Below are 18,303 nucleotides of genomic sequence, written 5' to 3'. Positions count from 1 at the left end.
CCCACAGAGGGGGAACGGCCAGCAGGTCCTCCCTAGGCTGACTTTGTGGAACTCACAGCCCAGAGGAGCACAGGAGAACAAGGACACAAGAGGAACAGGAGGCACTGGAAGAGGAGAAAGGCGGCATGGGCCGTGCTTCCTGAGAGCCCAGACTGGCCCCGTCCCTTTGCAACAGATACCAGGGTTGCTCAGCCCCTCTGAAACCAACAACCCAGTTCTCCCTCCCAAGACCAGTCCCATCTTGTGTGTCCCTGGGGGCCTTCCCCAGGGCCATCACCAGCAGCTTTAGCAGGGGAAACACCTCCTCGTGCCACAAATGCCGCTGCCCAAGCCAGACAGGCCAAAGCCCCCGGAGTTGATGGGCACTCCCTGAGAGCTGAGGATGCTGCCAACGGCAGCGGAGGTGGAGGATCCCACGGCGGTGTTCTGCGGGAAGGAGCTGAGGATGGGGCCGGGCAGGGTCACCACCACAGGGGACGGCTGGATGTAAACATGGGAGTCCTGGCACTGCCTGACACAGGGCTCATTGCAGCTGTTGGCCAGCGGGGTTGGGCCAGAGGACTGGCAGGGCAGGCACGGGTTGTAGCAGGACATGTCTTGTGGCTGGAGCTGCACCTGGGAGAGAGGGCAGGGGGAAGAAGAACAGGGGAGATGAGTGAGGAACAGCTTGTCACCCCAACATGAGCAAGGCAAGGTATGGCCTGCAGACAAGAGCTGGACAATGTGTAGGGGGCACACACACTTCTCCTTCCCCTCAGGCAGCCCCGCCATGAGCGATGAAGCCCAAGGGGATCCCAACTTGCCCACAGCTCAAGGAGACACCTCAACAATACACCACCATGTCACACTTTCTGACCAATTCCCTCTCACACTACAAACACCCTCAAGACGCTGCATGGGACTAAAGGGCAGGAAGGCAATGAGAAAACTTAAAGGAGGAGGAGTGGAAGGAGGTGGAGATAGGGCTTCATGCTCACCTTGATCCCAAGGAGACGGAGGCAAGAGGAGTAGATGAGAGAGTCAGGAGAAGGACCCGCTTTTATACTGCTCCTGCACCGCCCCAGGACGACAGTCACTGCACGCGGGCAGTAATTTCCCAGCAGACTCACTTCCAAAGCAGAGTATCCTATGTAAAGTTTCTATTTTGGTGCCCATCAATGCTGTCATTTCATTTCCTCATTTCTGACATGCCTGCTCTGCCATGCAGGCTTCTTTCATGTGCTGGCTTGAGATGCCTGAGTGGAATGACAGCAAATAGGATTTCAAAAGACTTCAACAACAAAACTCAAAACAATGGTACCTTTGAGTCTTGAGAGAAAGAGAAAGAGAAAGAGAAAGAGAAAGAGAAAGAGAAAGAGAAAGAGAAAGAGAAAGAGAAAGAGAAAGAGAAAGAGAAAGAGAAAGAGAAAGAGAAAGAGAAAGAGAAAGAGATTTGAATATCAGAAGGAAGGGAAGATTTCTCCACTTGTCAGTCTGACAGTCTCTGTATCTTTCTTGGTGATGAGTGCGATGAAACTTCATTAGTGCCACACAGCACACTGCTCAAAGGTGTCTTGAATGAGGAGTTTTATGCTTCAGTCCATTCACATCCAAGGGAAGAGTGGGCGGCTCACCTCCTCCCTCTGCTCATCCTTCATGCTAAATAAGGGGATTGTTCAAGAAATATGTGGGTGGTCTCAGAAAACAGAACTCCTTTGGGTAGCTGTGCCCAAAGGGCCAGGGGTCAGCATCAGGGAGAGACTTGAAAGGTGGAAGAGAACAGACACACAAACTTCATCGCCCTGACTAAACAGACTGGGCGGTGCTGAGGAGCTCTCCTGAATTGTCAGTAAAAAGAAGGAACAAAAGCCTTGCAGAAATCTCCACTCCACCTGGGGCTCATCCCTGGGTCCCAGTGAGGCGCTGAATGACCTTAACCCTTGAGGTTATAAGGAAGGTATGTATTTCTTTATGATGCCGGACAAACGTGGAATCATTTCACCCAATGCGTGTGTAAAATTACAGTAGCTGTGAACTTGGTTAAATGCAGTAAAATGTTACGTATTCATGAAGTTTTAGGAACGCCTGTACATGTTCATAACCTGTCCCCAAGAAGGCGGTTCTTATTACAATGAGTTCAGGAGACCATTTCCATAGTCTCCACCTCCGGCCCTCCTGGTTGCAGCTGCACAGTGATCGTGAAGCCGGGTCTTTTTCTTTGTACACGGTCACCTTTGGTTCGGTGTGATGAGTTGGTTGGGACTCACACTGCTGAGCTGGTTAAAACTGGTGTAGCTCCTGTCCTGTGCCCAAGTTTCTGTTATCTAGTTCACCCAAGGATGCATCAAGGATGCATCCAAGGATTAACATTTTTACAAGGCGTCAGTGAAGTCCTGTTTTTCTAACAATAAGTTACACAGAGATAAGCAAGGCTGAGCAATAGTGATGTGGGTTAAAGGGTTAACACTCTCTAAGTGTCTTTAGTGATGTGGGGTAGGGTTAGTTCTCAAGTGTCAGTTCTTTAAGTGTTCATTAGTTAATTGTCAATTCCCTGTATCACCAGGAAAAACATCTCCTGGCATTAGGGTATCAGCAGGCCTCCCCTCCACTGCCCCAAAGCCCTCCTCTTGCTGGAGCAACAACCGGTACCATTGGAGAGGCAAAGAAACCTCCCCAAACTACCCAGTGAGTGAGGGCTGTCAGGACCCTGCAGTGCCATGTGCTGGGGATGCTCAGGGACTGGACGGGATCTGAAGGGACCTGGGTAGAAAAACAGCTCTGAGACAACTTCAAGGAGGCGATGCGCTTCCCTGCCCTGCAGACATGGAGTCAGCTGGGACGCATCCCAGCAGGCCAAGGGAGTGCCTTCAGCAGGCAAGCTACCTGGGATAGACTCTTCCTACCCATGCTGAGTCACACTCTAGTTTTGGATTGGCCGTGTGTCAGGCTTCTGGTGTGAGCCCAAGCCAGGAGTGCATGCTGTCTGCAGGCCTGTATCCCACACTGGGATAAATTCCCTGAGGCCAGGGCAGCTCCATCCCAACCCCAGGAAAACCAGCTCTGACCGTTGGGCTGGATCCGAGTACGCAGCTCCTGGAAGCCCTAATGGCCTTTGTTCTCAGTGTGACCTTCTTGCCGGCACTCCCACAGCTCAAGGCGCTCACAGGGTGGCCAGAGTGTTTGGAAATGTGCCCAAGCCATTGTGTCTGTAGCTGGTCAGGTCCAAAGTGTACAGCCAAAGTGCATTGTGGTGTGAGGAGAGTGGGAGGAATAAGACATTGTCCTGAGCCCCTAAATGCCCCTCATTTGTCAGGAAAAAGCCTGCTCCATGGGGCTCTACACAGAGCATATTTTTGGCAGGTTCCGATGTTTTCTCACACAGGAAATCCTTGCGCTTCTCATATGGTACTTGAAATGAGAGGCTGTGGCCTGGAGGGCATGGCAGAAATTCGGAATTGAAATGGGAGCGTTGACAGAAACCAAAACACAACCTATGTCATTAATTAGGATATTTTGCTTTGGAAGTGAGTCTGTTGGAAAATTACTGCCCGCGTGCAGTGACTGTGGGCCTGGGGCGGTGCAGGAGCAGTATAAAAGTGGGTCCTGCACCTCACTCTCGCATCCACTCCTCTCGCCTCCCTCTTCTTGGAACTGAGGTGAGTCGGACAACCATTCTCCTCCTCTTCCTCCTCCTCCTCTGGGGTTTCTTTGTTCCTTTGTCCCATGCAGGGTGTTGAGGCTGCTTGCCATGGGAGCGGACAGGGGGCAGAACGTGTGACAAGGACAGACTCTGGAGTGTGGCTGAAGTGTCTCCTGAGCTATAGGATACATGGGGATCTCCCTGGTCACTCTTGGAAGGGCTCTTCTGAGGGAAAAGCCTGTGGGTCACCTACACAGCCTCCAACTCTCATCTCCAGTTTGTTCCTTGGCTCTCTCATGGTTGAGACAAAGGCTGATACTATGTCATCCCTCATGCTCAGCCTCCCCCTGTCCTCTCTCCCAGGTGCAGCTCCAGCCACAAGACATGTCCTGCTACAACCCGTGTCTGCCCTGCCAGCCCTGCGGCCCAACCCCGCTGGCCAACAGCTGCAATGAGCCCTGTGTCCAGCAGTGCCAGGACTCCAGAGTTGTCATTGAGCCCCCAGCTGTGGTGGTGACCCTGCCTGGCCCAATCCTCACCTCCTTCCCGCAGAACACCGCCGTGGGCTCCTCCACCTCCGCTGCTGTTGGCAGCATCCTCAGCTCTCAGGGAGTGCCCATCAACTCCGGGGGCTTTGGTCTCTCTGGCTTGGGCAGCGGCATCTGCGGCACGAGGAGGTGTTTCCCCTGCTAAAGCTGCTGGTGATGGCCCTGGGGAAGGAAACCAGAGACCCACCAGATAGGGCTGGACTGAAGACAAAGCATCAGGTTGTTCCTTTGAGAAGGGCTGAGCAACCCCAGCAGCTCTTGCAAAAGGACAGGGCCAGCCTGCCCTCTCAGAAAGCACAGCCCGTGCTGCCTTATCCCTCTTCCTGTGTCTCCTCTTCCTTTTCATGTCCTTGTTCCTGTGCTCTCCTGGGCTGTGAGCCCAATAAAACCAGCCTAGGGAGGAACTGCTGGCCCTGCTTCCTCTGTGGGAAGGATCTGCACCACAGCCATGGGTCACATACTCCTGTCTGCCTCTGGTGTTCTGAGTACTCAGAGCCACCTTGCTTTCTTTTTGACTCATTAAAGTTCTTCTGCATTCCAGCCCATGTCTTTGTCTCGTCCTTTCACCTGCTGATGCTCTCCCAAGATGTCCAGGGAGAGAGATGTTGCTCAGCCCTGGTTCTGGGATGGGATTGTTGGGGAAGGTTGTGCAGTGAATGTCAACTACTTTGGTATTGACTATACTTAGTCATGACTTGGGTGTAGCCTCTGGTTTCTAAACATCTCCGCCTATGTGGGCTATACTGGGGTAGAACAACACAAGGCAGTTCAGTCACTACCATCACTTTGTTGAATACGGCTTTTCTTTTTCCTTGGGAAGCTCAAAATTGTGAAGCAAGTAGTCAGGAGAAGGAGGAATTAATGTGGTATTGACAAGGCAGAGGCAATACTGTCCCAGGGAAGCCCAGCAGAACCTGTCCTAACCCCAGCCTTGAGACATAGAATTTTGGGGTGAGGGAAAGACCAGGTGGAAAAGAAAAGCTGGAGAACAGGAAGGGAAAATACTGCCACAGCATCTTTGGGAAAATTTGTCCCAAGACCTGGCATGCACAGATCGTACGATCTTCTAGTTGGTGCAGAGATGCCTTCTGCAATCTTTTCTTACCTTACTCAGAGCAACCAGGACAGCTCCTGCACACTGCCTGTCTTCTCCCCTGGGAACCTGAGCTCCTTCTCCTCATTGCTGGCCCTGTATCCAGTGGGCAAAGAAGGCACAAAAAACGCTGTCCTGGACCATAGGATCAGAGCATATGCATGTTGAAGGGGACCTCCAGAGGCCATTGGGCCCAAGGCCTTGCTCTACACTCAGTCAGCCATGAGTGTCCAAGGAGGGTGACTGGACAATGTCTCCAGGAAACCTCTTTCACTGCTTGACCCTCCTTGAGCTGAAAACCATTTTCCTCCTACCTTGTGGGGGACTACGGTGGGTCCATAGATCCCCTGACTGAGGGTATGGAGATAGAAATTGACCTTGAAGATATTAAGATGTAGCCTTGAGAACAAAGGAAGCAAAGAACATCCAGGGAAGTAAACAACTTGAAGGAACTAACTGACTGCAGAATAGGGGACTGGCAAGATAAGGAATAGCTTTGATGACAGTAAAATTAACCAATGATATCTTTTTATTGCAGCCTGTAACTAATAGTAAGAAGACACATGCTGATAAAGAATACATAAGAAAATGTCTGCTGTAATAGAAGAGACTGCTGTTTGTACATAAGAACTTTGTCTGTGTTGTTTGTCCGTGTCAACAGCGACACTACCAGGGACAAACCTCTCATGTTTGAACGTGAGCCCATTGTCTCTAGTCATCCAGCCACGCACTGCCACAGGGTTGAGTCTGGATCTGTCTTCTGTGGGACCTCACCATTGCAACTCCAAAGCTGCACTTCATTCTCACACCATATATTGTCTTTATGCTCAGCAAGCCCTGTGCCCTTAGCCACTGCTCCCCACACAAGTGCTCCTTTGGACAAACTTCTGCTGAACACAGTCCAGTTGGCCCAGGTGTTTCTTACAATACAGCAGTGTTGTAGGTGCTTTCAGGTGAGTGCTGAAGAGAGTGGGATAGTCACTACCCTATATCTCCTATCTGAAGTCCTGGTCACCTTGGCCAGGATGCTGGTGAATGTCCTTGGTCCCCAAAAACAGTGCTGCAGTCACATCCATTTTTCTGGCATTACTGCAAAAGAATCTTTCCTTGGCCCTACTGTTAGGCTGCTGCTTCTCAGGGCATGAGGGGTTCATGGAGAAATAGGGCTGGCTCATGCATCATCTTGCCCAGCTGTGTCCTACAGCAGTTGAGAAGCTTCTTTCCTCATCTGCAAGCCTCTCTGCAGCCTTTGCTGCTGCTCACCACGCTGCTTTAGAGACATTCTGGACAGTCCTTGGAGACACTCAGCCTGAACCCGCTGCCTCTTCTCCTGCCAGTGCCTCTCCCTGCTCCCTCCCTCCAGAAACATTCCCAGAAAGCCCTGGGCACAGAACGGGAAGGAGCAAGATGATGATGACATGCACTGCCTTGATACTGTAAAATCAGCAAAATGAAGAAACTCCTAAAACCAGAGCTTAATACTTAAGAAGCAGCATTATTTATCGGTGCCAGGCACTTGCAGGGATACCTCCACCTAGCGAGGGTTCCAAAATAGTTCCAGACAAAGGTTATATCCACACAGATCATACATATTCATTACATTACCAGAAAAGGTTTTACATATGTATTACATTTCTTGGAACCACTTAGCATATGGAAATGTCCCCTTCGCAAGCATACTTCAATGAGTTGGGGTTTCTGAGGGTCTTGGGAGGAAGAAAGTAGCCTTTTTCATGCTGCCCCCAGTTGAACCGAAGTCCTGGGTGAGCACGGTTCCTTTGTTTTTCACCTTATAACTGCAAAGACAGTCTGAACTGTTTCTTGCTCTGGTCTCATCTCCTTATCTTCTAAGAGCAAGCCCATGGTCTCCTAGCCTTCTCTTGCTTATCTTAACTAATACTGTTCTTGTACCCTAACACCTAATAAATGCCTAACAGGTGACATCTGTGAACTTTATTCTTTTTGAGTGCCTAACATTTACGAACCTTATTCTTATTATTACTAATTTCTCATTTTTGGCATCAGCCTGTTGGTCTGTGTGGTGTATGGAACCTGGTCAGAACTAAGCACCTACCAGCTGTTCTCTGAATCCAATGTCCCAATGGTATGGAGGAGACTTGGAAGAGGAAGAGAGCAAAATATCCTTGGGCCAAGATTAAGACACTCTAACAGGGGAAGGCCAAAAAAGGAAAAAAAAAAAAAAAACAGAAATAACAAGTGATGCAAACACAATCACCCACCATCTCTCACCAGCAGATCAGTCCCTGAGGTCAGGTGATCGGAGCCAGCTCAGCCGGAGCTGCAGATCAGCAGATCACATCACAGTATCACAGTATGTTAGGGATTGGAAGGGACCTCAAAAGATCATCTAGTCCAATCCCCCTGCTGGAGCAGGAATGCCTAAGTGAGGTCGCACAGGAACATGTCCAGGCAGGTTTTGAATGTCTCCAGAGAAGGAGACTCCACAACCTCCCTGGGCAGCCTGTTCCAGTGCTCTGTCACCCTCACTGAGAAGAAGTTTTTTCTCAAATTTAAGCGGAACCTCTTGTGTTCCAGTTTGACCCCATTACCCCTTGTCCTACCATTGTTTGCCACCAAGAAGAACCTGGCTCCATCCTCATGGCACTCACCCTTTATATATTTATAAACATTAATGAGGTCCCCCCTTAGTCTCCTGTTCTCCAAACTAAAGAGACCCAGCTCCCTCAGCCTTTCTTCATAAGGGAGGTGCTCCACTCCCTTAATCATCTTGGTTGCCCTACGCTGGACTCTCTCCAGCAGTTCCCCGTCCTTCTTGAACTGAGGGGCCCAGAACTGGACACAATATTCCAGATGTGGTCTCACCATGGCAGAGTAGAGGGGAAAGAGGACCTCTCTCGATCTACTAGCCACCCCCCTTCTAATACACCCCAGGATGCCATTGGCCTTCCTGGCCACAAGGGCACAGTGCTGGCTCATGGTCATCCTGTTGTCCACCAGGACCCCCAGGTCCCTTTCCCCTACACTGCTCTCTAATATGTAATTTCCCAACCTATACTGGAACCTGGGGTTGTTCCTGCCCAGATGCAGGACTCTACACTTTCCCTTGTTAAATTTCATTAGGTTATTCCCCGCCCAATTCTCCAGCCTGTCCAGGTACTGCTGGATGGCAGCACAGCCTTCTGGCGTGTCAGCCATCCCTCCCAGCTTAGTGTCATCAGCAAACTTGCTGATAGTACACTCTGTTCCCTCGTCCAAATCGTTAATGAATATATTGAATAATATTGGCCCCAATACTGACCCCTGAGGCACTCCACTAGATACTGGCCTCCAACTAGACTCCTCACCATTGACTACCACTCTCTGGCTTCTCTCCTTAAGCCAGTTTGCAACCCACCTCACTACTCTATTGTCTAGACCACACCTCCTCAACTTAGCTGTGAGGATGCTGTGGGAGACTGTGTCAAAGGCTTTACTGAAGTCAAGGTAGACCACATCCACTGCTCTGCCATCATCCATCCACCTTGTTACATTCTCATAAAAGGCTATGAGGTTGGTCAAGCATGACTTACCCTCGGTAAAGCCATGCTGACTGCACCTAATAACCCTCTTATCCTTGATATGCCTTGAGATGGCACCAAGGATAAGCTGTTCCATTACTTTCCCAGGGACAGAGGTGAGGCTGACCGGTCTATAATTACCCGGGTCCTCCTTCTTGCCCTTTTTGAAGACTGGAGTTACATTTGCTTTCCTCCAGTCCTCGGACACCTCTCCCGTTTCCCAAGACTTGGCAAAGATGATGGAGAGCGGTCCAGCAATGACTTCAGCCAGCTCCCTCAGCACCCGTGGATGCATCCCATCTGGACCCATGGATTTATGGATGTCCAGACTATTTAATTGCTCCCTAACCCAGTCCTCATCGACTAAAGCAAACTCCTCCATTGACCTGGCTTCATCCGGGGTCTCAGGGGTACAGGGCTCCCCAGGATAGCCTCCGGCAGAGTAGACAGAGACAAAGAAGGCATTCAGTAATTCTGCCTTCTCTGTATCTTCTGCCACCAGGGCACCCACCCCGTTCATCAGTGGGCCTACATTGCCTCTGGTATTAGTTTTATCTGCTATGTATTTGTAAAAGTTCTTTTTGCTGTCCTTGACCCCTCTCACCAGCTGTAATTCTAAGGTGGCCTTGGCTATCCTAGCTACCTTCCTACATCCTCTAACAGCAGCCTTATATTCTTCCCAAGTGGCCAGCCCCTGCTTCCATGACCTGTAAACTCTCCTCTTCTGCTTGAGCATACCCAACAGATCCCTATTCAACCACACAGGCCTCCTGGCTCCCTTCCTTGACTTTCTTCATGTGGGGATGCTCTGATCCTGAGCGTGGAAGAAGTAATGGAAGAATGCAATCCAGCTATCTTGGGCCCCTTTTCCTTCAAGCAGTCTTGCCCATGGGATTTCCCCCAGCAATTGCTTGAAAAGGCCAAAGTTAGCCCTGCTGAAGTCCAGGGTTGCAATTCTACTTGCTATTCTGTTCCTGCCACACAAGATGCTGAACTCCACCATCTCGTGGTCACTGCAACCCAGGCAGCCCTCAACCTTTACTGCTTCGACTAGACCCTCCTTGTTAGTGAGGATGAGATCCAGCAGTACACCTCTCCTAGTCGGCTCCTCCACCATCTGCATGAGGAAGTTATCATCAATGCACTGGAGGAATCTCCTGGACTGTGGTACAGGGTACAGGGGAGGTTTTGGGTTTTGATTTTGCAACCCGGAAGCTCCCGGCAGCCCTTTAGAAAGCAGGTGATGTGGCGTGGGTGAACACACCCCCGGCCCTTGCCTTGAAAAAGTCTCAGAGAGGGCAGCAACACATCACTACCTACCAGGTGCTGGGAGGGGCAACCAGCTTGTGAAGTGAGTGGGTACCACCCATACTGTGCTGCAGCAGCAGGTGTGGTAGGCTGTGCAGCAGGGTGTAGAGGTTGTCACTCCTTGCTTGTTAGACTATCTCACCTATTGCCCATGTCCCAGACTGCATCTGACTATGGTCTCCTCCAGACAGAGAGCTTGTCGCAAAAAGACTATGGCAACCCAGATGGAAGGCCTTTCCCAAACTGTGGCTGTTCAGGTCTCTGGCTGCAGGGAGTTCCAGAGCCTACTGATGCCAGGGGAGGGAGGCTGGCATCCACCTGTGTGAGGTGTGAGCAGGTGAAGGATCTTCCCAGCATGGTGGTGAAACTTAAGGAGGAGGTCGAGAGACTGAGGAGCATCAGGGAGTGTGAAAAGGAGATCAACTGGTGGAGTAACTCCCTGGTGTGCCAGTCAGGAAGGTCCTAGGGAGATGCCCTCCAAAAGGTGATGGACCCTCCACCCTGTCAGGCAGAGTGGGGAGACCCAAGACAGCCCCTGCCCTATCGCTGTCAGGCAGAGGCAGGGGACCAAGAAGATGAGAAGGGTTTGAAGCAAGCTCCAGTTCCGCATCATGGCCAACCCCCCTCCCTGCCTGCTTTGCTTTCCCAGGTGCCCCTCCATAATAGGTATGAGGCCCTGGATCTTGAAGAAGAGGTAGGTGAGGATGCGGTGCAAGGCCCACCTATGAGGTCACATAGGAAGAGGCAGTTGACTCCACACCTCAAGACTACCTCCGATAATAAAGAAAGAAGGGTAATTGTAGTAAGCGATTCCCTTCTGAGAGGAACAGAGGGCCCCATATGCAGAGTTGACCTCCATCATAGGGAAGTGTGCAGTCTACCTGAAGCCTGGATCAGGGATATCACCAGGGAACTCCTGAATCTGGTGCACTTGACAAACTACTACCCACTGTTGACCTTCCAGACAGGTGGGAAGGAAGCTGCATCCCATAGTCTGATGGGAATGAAGAAAGACTTCAAGGCCTTGGGACAGTTGGTGAAAGAGTCTGGGGCACAAGTGATTTATCTCTTCCCTCCTTCCATCTTCAGGTGACGATGTGGGATGGAACAGAAAAATTCAGTCCATAAATTATTAGCTACAGGACTGATCCTACAGGCAGGGCTTTGGATTCTTTGATAACAGCTGGTTTTATAAGACACCAGTACAGAAAGTGATAATTGGGAAAGTTTTATCTCACGGGACAAAAGGATGCTGGGACAGGAATTAGCAGGGCTCATTTGGAGAGCTTGTGCTGGCTGTGTTGCCAGCCAGAGACCTGGACAGGCTGGAGAGTTGGGCAGGGAAAAATTTAATGAAACAGAACAAAGGCAAGTGTAGGGTGTTGCATCTGGGTAGGAACAACCCCAGGTTCCAATATAAGTTGGGGAACAACCTGTTAGAGAGCAGTGTAGGGGAAAGTGACTTGGGGGCCCTGAGGGACAGGAGGGTGACCATGAGCCAGCAGGGGGCCCTTGTGGCCAGGAAGCCAATGGTACCTGGGGTGGGTTAGAAGGGGGTGGTCAGTAGGTGTAGAGAGGTTTTCCTGCACCTCTACTCTGCCCTGGTGAGACAACATCTGGAATATTGTGTCCAGTTCTGGGCCCCTCAGTTCCAGCAGGGCAGAGAACTGCTGGAGAGAGTCCAGCGCAGCCACCAAGATGCTGAAGGGAGTGGAGCATCTCCCGTGTGAGGAAAGGCTGAGGGAGCTGGGGCTCTGGAGCTGGACAAGACGAGTCTGAGGAGGGACTCATTCATAGGGATCAATATGGAAAGGGTGAGTGTCAGGAGGATGGAGCCAGGCTCTTCTCGGTGACAACCAATGATAGGACACGCTACAAGCATGCATTCGCTGATTGGATATTGTCTATGTTCATGAGCTGCCCACGCGCCCGAGTCTCACTGCTAATAGGTCTCTTGATTTATGTCTTCTTGAGGCCCTGTTATTGCAGAACTGCCTCACTCCCACAGCAGCTCCTGTTTTCAGCTTTCCCAGGTGGCCTTGAAATTCCTTTGGGCCTGGCTAGTTCGGTAACAAATCTCCATCTAACAGAAACCCATCCACACATTAACTTCAAGAAATTCCCTCAAATCTCCCACATGCAGCCACTGGAGTGACACTGGCTCCATGGTGGGAAACACAGCATTACCCCAGGAAATTCAAGACTGGTTTTGTATATATTGTATTATTTTCTCTGTTTATTAGTAGCATTAGTAAATCATTTTTAACCTTCCCAACTTGCAAATCTCTCTCCCTTTTCCTCCTATTGCCTTGCATTAATGGGGTGGGCAGGGGGTGTTCACAAAGACCATCTGCCACAGTCTATTGTCACCCTGCAGTAAACGGTGACCGTGTCCAAGGAGGGTGACTGGACAATGTCCCCGGGAAACCTCTTTCACTGCCTGACCCACCTTTTCTGAAAACCATTTTCTTCCTACCAGGTACAAACCTCTCATGTCTGAACGTGAGCCCATTGTCTCTAGTCCTCCAGCCACACACAGCCAGTGTTGAGCCTCGATCTGTCTTCTGTGGGACCACAACACTGCTACTCCAAAGCTGCTCTTCATTCTCACAACAAATATTGTCTTCAGCAAGCCCCGTGCCCCCCGTCACTGCTCCCCACACAAGTGCTCCAGCTCCTCACCATCCTGGAACACCTTCTGCTGAACACACTCCACTTGGCCAAGGTGTTTCTTGCATCACGTCTTACTTGCATTACAGCAGTGTTGCAGGTGCTTCCAGGTGCTGAGAAGAGTGGGATAGTCACTACCCTGTATCTCCTATCTGAGGTCCTGGTCACCATGGCCAGGATGCTGATGATTGTGCTTGGTCCCCAAAAACAGTGCTGGAGTTGCACGTGTTTTGCTGGCGTTACTGCAAAAGCAGCTTTGCCTGGCCCTGCTGTTGGGCTGCTGCCTCTCAGGGCATGAGGGATTCATGGGGAAATAGGGCTGGTTCTATCTGGACATGCGTCACCTTGTCCAGCTGTGTCCTACAGCAGTTGAGCAGCTCCTTTCCTCATCTGCAAGCCTCTCTGCAGCCTTTGCTGCTGCTCACCACGCTGCTTTAGAGACATTCTCAACAGCCCTTGGAGACACTCAGCCTGAACCCGCTGCCTCTTCTCCTGCCAGTGCCTCTCCCTGCTCCCTCCCTCCAGAAACATTCCCAGGAAGCTCTGGGCACAGAACGGGAAGGAGCAAGATGAGGACAGGTGGGTGCATGTGGGTGCATGTGGGTCTGTGTGGTGTGTAGAACCCAGTCAGCATTAACCACCTACCAACTGTTCTCTTCGTTCACTGTCCCAACAGTATGGGGGCAGATTTGGAAGAAAAGGAGAGCAAAATACCTTTGGGTCAAGATAAGGACACTCCTAGAGGGGAAGTGAAAAAAAAAAAAACGAAATAACAAGTGATGCAAAAGCAATCATCCACCACTTCACAGCACCAGCTCGATGCCTCAGCACCTTCTGAAGAACAAGTACTTTGAAAAGACTGGCCACAGTCGTTCACATCAAAAATCTTCGTGTTAACAACCACCGCCCAACCATCCCCAAGAAATGCTTCCCAGAATCACCGTGAGGAACGTTTCTCTCAATGGGTATCTTGGAACAGTGTCTGCAGGGAAAAGGATGACACACAGGCTTGGACTGGGATGCAGAAGAACTTGGAGTTGTCCCCAGCTTTACACCGGAGTCCACAAAACTCACAGTAAATCACCGGTTTTAATTAGTATCAGTAAACACCTCACTAAAGAATAAGCAATAACCCCAGGGGTATACACAAGAAAACAACCCCACATCCGTTTCTCAGGGAAGAGGGAGCTGAATTTCCTCTTCCTCTCCGCTAGACAGCTCCCCCAGCACTGAAAGGGCCCCAATGCCAGGACAAAGCCCAGAACATTTGCGTCTATTAACATGTTCCAAACATCAGCAAAATCGAGAGATAAGCAGTTCAGTGAGCAAACTGCCTTTGCTGTACAGTGGCCTGTAAATTGGTAACTGCTACAGCTAAAACCTGCTCAAATCAAAAGTGCTGCTGTCTCAAACCCCACAGGAAGCACCAAAAAGACCGGGGTGACGTGACCTTGTCTGGTCACCAGATGTCCACCGAGATGTTCTATTACTTCCACCTCCTTGAGCAAGACATGGAGAATTACAGACATTACAGAGTTGTAGGCTGAGATACAAGCAGTGTGAGGAAGAAATGCAGAGGCCACGTAGACAAGCAAAGCATAGTAAAAAAGATTTATCTGCTGTTTTCTATCAGGAGGTGATTTTCAGCCAATTCCCGCAAAGCAAGGCCAGAGTACATGTAGTGGTTGCTTTGAAAAATGAATGGACAAATAATGAACGGCCCCTCCACTTCCTCCTTATTTCTCTTACAGTTCTTGCTCAGCACAACGTCATATGGTACCGAATGTCCCTTTGGTCACTCTGAGTCAACTGTCCTGCAGATGTCCTGCCTTGTCCCATCCCATTCTCTTGCCTAGCACCAGCCTATTGGCCTTTGGGAGTGTGGCTGGAGACACAACCTTGCTGCTGTGCAAGCACTGCTCAACAAAAGCCAAAACACAGATGTGCTGTCATCAGAACCTTTCCAGCTACAACTGCAAAGCACAGCATTATGAACACTGCTGTAGGGAAAGAGAATTCCATCCCAGTCAGAATAAACACAATTGTGCCAAAAGCCACCACACAAGCACACTAAAAACAGCCCTCCCAGCATAATTCTTGAAGACCATTCTTCTCCCTGGGCACCTTGGGAAAGCATCTGCAGAGGAAAAGATGACACAGAGACATGAGCTCAGGTGCAGAAGAACTTTAATGAGGCAAAAGAGGGAAAGATGTGGATTGGAATGGAGATCCTGGAGCAGGAAGCACCAGGGGCAGACAGGAATCTGTAACTCACGGCTGTGGAAGAGGTTGAACCAGGTCTCCGTCTGACTGTCCCACAGAGGGGGAACGGCCAGCAGGTCCTCCCTAGGCTGACTTTGTGGAACTCACAGCCCAGAGGAGCACAGGACAACAAGGACACAAGAGGAACAGAAGGCACTGGAAGAGGAGAAAATCGGCATGGGCCGTGCTTCCTGAGAGCCCAGACTGGCCCCGTCCCTTTGCAACAGATACCAGGGTTGCTCAGCCCCTCTGAAACCAACAACCCAGTTCTCCCTCCCAAGACCAGTCCCATCTTGTGTGTCCCTGGGGGCCTTCCCCAGGGCCATCACCAGCAGCTTTAGCAGGGGAAACACCTCCTCGTGCCACAAATGCCGCTGCCCAAGCCAGACAGGCCAAAGCCCCCGGAGTTGATGGGCACTCCCTGAGAGCTGAGGATGCTGCCAACGGCAGCGGAGGTGGAGGATCCCACGGCGGTGTTCTGCGGGAAGGAGCTGAGGATGGGGCCGGGCAGGGTCACCACCACAGGGGACGGCTGGATGTAAACATGGGAGTCCTGGCACTGCCTGACACAGGGCTCATTGCAGCTGTTGGCCAGCGGGGTTGGGCCAGAGGACTGGCAGGGCAGGCACGGGTTGTAGCAGGACATGTCTTGTGGCTGGAGCTGCACCTGGGAGAGAGGGCAGGGGGAAGAAGAACAGGGGAGATGAGTGAGGAACAGCTTGTCACCCCAACATGAGCAAGGCAAGGTATGGCCTGCAGACAAGAGCTGGACAATGTGTAGGGGCCACACACACTTCTCCATCTCCTCAGGCACCCCCACCATGAGCGATGAAGCCCAAGGGGATCCCAACTTGCCCACAGCTCAAGGAGACACCTCAACAATACAGCACCATGTCACACTTTCTGACCAATTCCCTCTCACACTACAAACACCCTCAAGACGCTGCATGGGACTAAAGGGCAGGAATGCAATGAGAAAACTTAAAGGAGGAGGAGTGGAAGGAGGTGGAGATAGGGCTTCCTACTCACCTTGATCCCAAGGAGACGGAGGCAAGAGGAGTGGATGAGAGAGTCAGGAGGAGGACCCGCTTTTGTACTGCTCCTGCACCGCCCCAGGACCACAGTCACTGCACGCGGGCAGTAATTTCCCAGCAGACTCACTTCCAAAGCAGAGTATCCTATGTAAAGTTTCTATTTTGGTGCCCATCAATGCTGTCATTTCATTTCCTCATTTCTGACATGCCTGCTCTGCCATGCAGGCTTCTTTCATGTGCTGGCTTGAGATGCCTGAGTGGAATGACAGCAAACAGGATTTCAAAAGACTTCAACAACAAAACTCAAAACAATGGTACCTTTGAGTGTTGAGAGAAAGAGCAAGAGCAAGAGCAAGAGCAAGAGCAAGAGCAAGAGCAAGAGCAAGAGCAAGAGCAAGAGCAAGAGAGAGAGAGAAAGAGCAAGAGAAAGAGAAAGAGCAAGAGCAAGAGCAAGAGAAAGAGAAAGAGAAAGAGAAAGAGAAAGAGAAAGAGAAAGAGAAAGAGAAAGAGAAAGAGAAAGAGAAAGAGAAAGAGAAAGAGAAAGAGAAAGAGAAAGAGAAAGAGAAAGAGAAAGAAAGAGATTTGAATATCAGAAGGAAGGGAAGATTTCTCCACTTGTCAGTCTGACAGTCTCTGTATCTGTCTTGGTGGTGAGTGCGATGAAACCTCATTAGTGCCACACAGCACACTGCACAAAGGTGTCTCGAGTTAGGAGTTTTATGCTTCAGTCCATTCACATCCAAGGGAAGAGTGGGCGGCTCATCTCCCTCTGCTCATCCTTCATGCTAAATAAGGGGATTGTTCAAGAAATATGTGGGTGGTCTCAGAAAACAGAACTCTTTTGGGTAGCTGTGCCCAAAGGGCCAGGGGTCAGCATCAGGGAGAGACTTGAAGGGTGGAAGAGAACAGACACACAAACTTCATCGTCCTGGCCAAACAGACTGGGCGGTGCTGAGGAGCTCTCCTGAATTGTCAGTAAAAAGAAGGAACAAAAGCCTTGCAGAAATCTCCACTCCACCTGGGGCTCATCCCTGGGTCCCAGTGAGGCGCTGAATGACCTTAACCCTTGAGGTTATAAGGAAGGTATGTATTTCTTTATGATGCCGGACAAACGTGGAATCATTTCACCCAATGCGTGTGTAAAATTACAGTAGCTGTGAACTTGGTTAAATGCAGTAAAATGTTACGTATTCATGAAGTTTTAGGAACGCCTGTACATGTTCATAACCTGTCCCCAAGAAGGCGGTTCTTATTACAATGAGTTCAGGAGACCATTTCCATAGTCTCCACCTCCGGCTCTCCTGGTTGCAGCTGCACAGTGATCGTGAACCCGGGTCTTCTTCTTTGTACACGGTCACCTTTGGTTTGGTGTGATGAGTTGGTTGGGACTCAGACTGCTGAGCTGGTTAAAACTGGTGTAGCTCCTGTCCTGTGCCCAAGTTTCTGTTATCTAGTTCACCCAAGGATGCATCAAGGATGCATCCAAGGATTACCATTTTTGCAAGGCGTCAGTGAAGTCCTGTTTTTCTAACAATAAGTTACACAGAGATAAGCAAGGCTGGGCAATAGTGATGTGGGTTAAAGGGTTAACACTATCTAAGTGTCTTTAGTGATGTGGGGTAGGGTTAGTTCTCAAGTGTCAGTTCTTTAAGTGTTCATTAGTTAATTGTCAATTCCCTGTATCACCAGGAAAAACATCTCCTGGCATTAGGGTATCAGCAGGCCTCCCCTCCACTGCCCCAAAGCCCTCCTCTTGCTGGAGCAACAACCGGTACCATTGGAAAGGCAAAGCAACCTCCCCAAACTACCCAGTGAGTGAGGGCTGTCAGGACCCTGCAGTGCCATGTGCTGGGGATGCTCAGGGACTGGACGGGATCTGAAGGGACCTGGGTAGAAAAACAGCTCTGAGACAACTTCAAGGAGGCGATGCGCTTCCCTGCCCTGCAGACATGGAGTCAGCTGGGACGCATCCCAGCAGGCCAAGGGAGTGCCTTCAGCAGGCAAGCTACCTGGGACAGACTCTCCCTACCCATGCTGAGTCACACTCTAGTTTTGGATTGGCCGTGTGTCAGGCTTCTGGTGTGAGTCCAAGCCAGGAGTGCATGCTGTCTGCAGGCCTGTATCCCACACAGGGATAAATTTCCCTGAGGCCAGGGCAGCTCCATCCCAACCCTAGGAAAAACAGCTCTGACCATTGGGCTGGACCTGAGTACGCAGCTCCTGGAAGCCC

The 18,303-nt window shown here is 50.6% G+C and overlaps 2 protein-coding genes and 1 long non-coding RNA gene across 3 annotated transcripts; 1 reads left to right on the top strand and 2 right to left on the bottom strand.

The window, feature by feature from the left end:
- Positions 1 to 285: 285 nt before the first annotated feature.
- On the bottom strand, positions 286 to 1,637 carry LOC135576104 (feather keratin 1-like). Its single transcript, XM_065039470.1, has 2 exons — positions 1,614 to 1,637; positions 286 to 615 (listed from the first exon to the last, which is right to left on the bottom strand). Exons 1-2 carry the CDS (start codon positions 1,635 to 1,637, stop codon positions 286 to 288), a joined length of 354 nt encoding a protein of 117 aa, XP_064895542.1.
- Positions 1,638 to 2,421: 784 nt separating this feature from the next.
- On the top strand, positions 2,422 to 4,707 carry LOC135576175 (uncharacterized). Its single transcript, XR_010467813.1, has 2 exons — positions 2,422 to 3,635; positions 3,983 to 4,707. It is a non-coding gene; the product is annotated as an uncharacterized LOC135576175 (long non-coding RNA).
- A 10,669-nt stretch (positions 4,708 to 15,376) lies between these two features.
- Positions 15,377 to 15,685, bottom strand: LOC135576103 (feather keratin 1-like). The gene has a single exon (XM_065039469.1). The coding sequence runs from the start codon at positions 15,683 to 15,685 to the stop codon at positions 15,377 to 15,379; it is 309 nt and encodes a 102-aa protein (XP_064895541.1).
- Between the last annotated feature and the right edge of the window lie 2,618 nt (positions 15,686 to 18,303).

Source organism: Columba livia, chromosome 23, assembly GCF_036013475.1.
Source record: "Columba livia isolate bColLiv1 breed racing homer chromosome 23, bColLiv1.pat.W.v2, whole genome shotgun sequence".
NCBI classification, from domain to species: domain Eukaryota; kingdom Metazoa; phylum Chordata; class Aves; order Columbiformes; family Columbidae; genus Columba; species Columba livia.
Note: the sequence above shows the minus strand (reverse complement) of the source record. Positions and strands in the feature narration are given on the sequence as shown.

What these genes read in the sequence shown, in the direction of transcription:
- LOC135576104 (XM_065039470.1), bottom strand. Translation starts at nt 1,637, where the DNA reads ATGAAGGATGAGCAGAGGGAGGAG. An exon ending in AGGATGAGCAGAGGGAGGAG is followed by an intron (nt 616 to 1,613) that starts GTGAGCCGCCCA and finishes CCTCTCTCCCAG; the next exon opens with GTGCAGCTCCAGCCACAAGA.
- LOC135576103 (XM_065039469.1), bottom strand. Translation starts at nt 15,685, where the DNA reads ATGTCCTGCTACAACCCGTGCCTGCCCTGCCAGTCCTCTGGCCCAACC.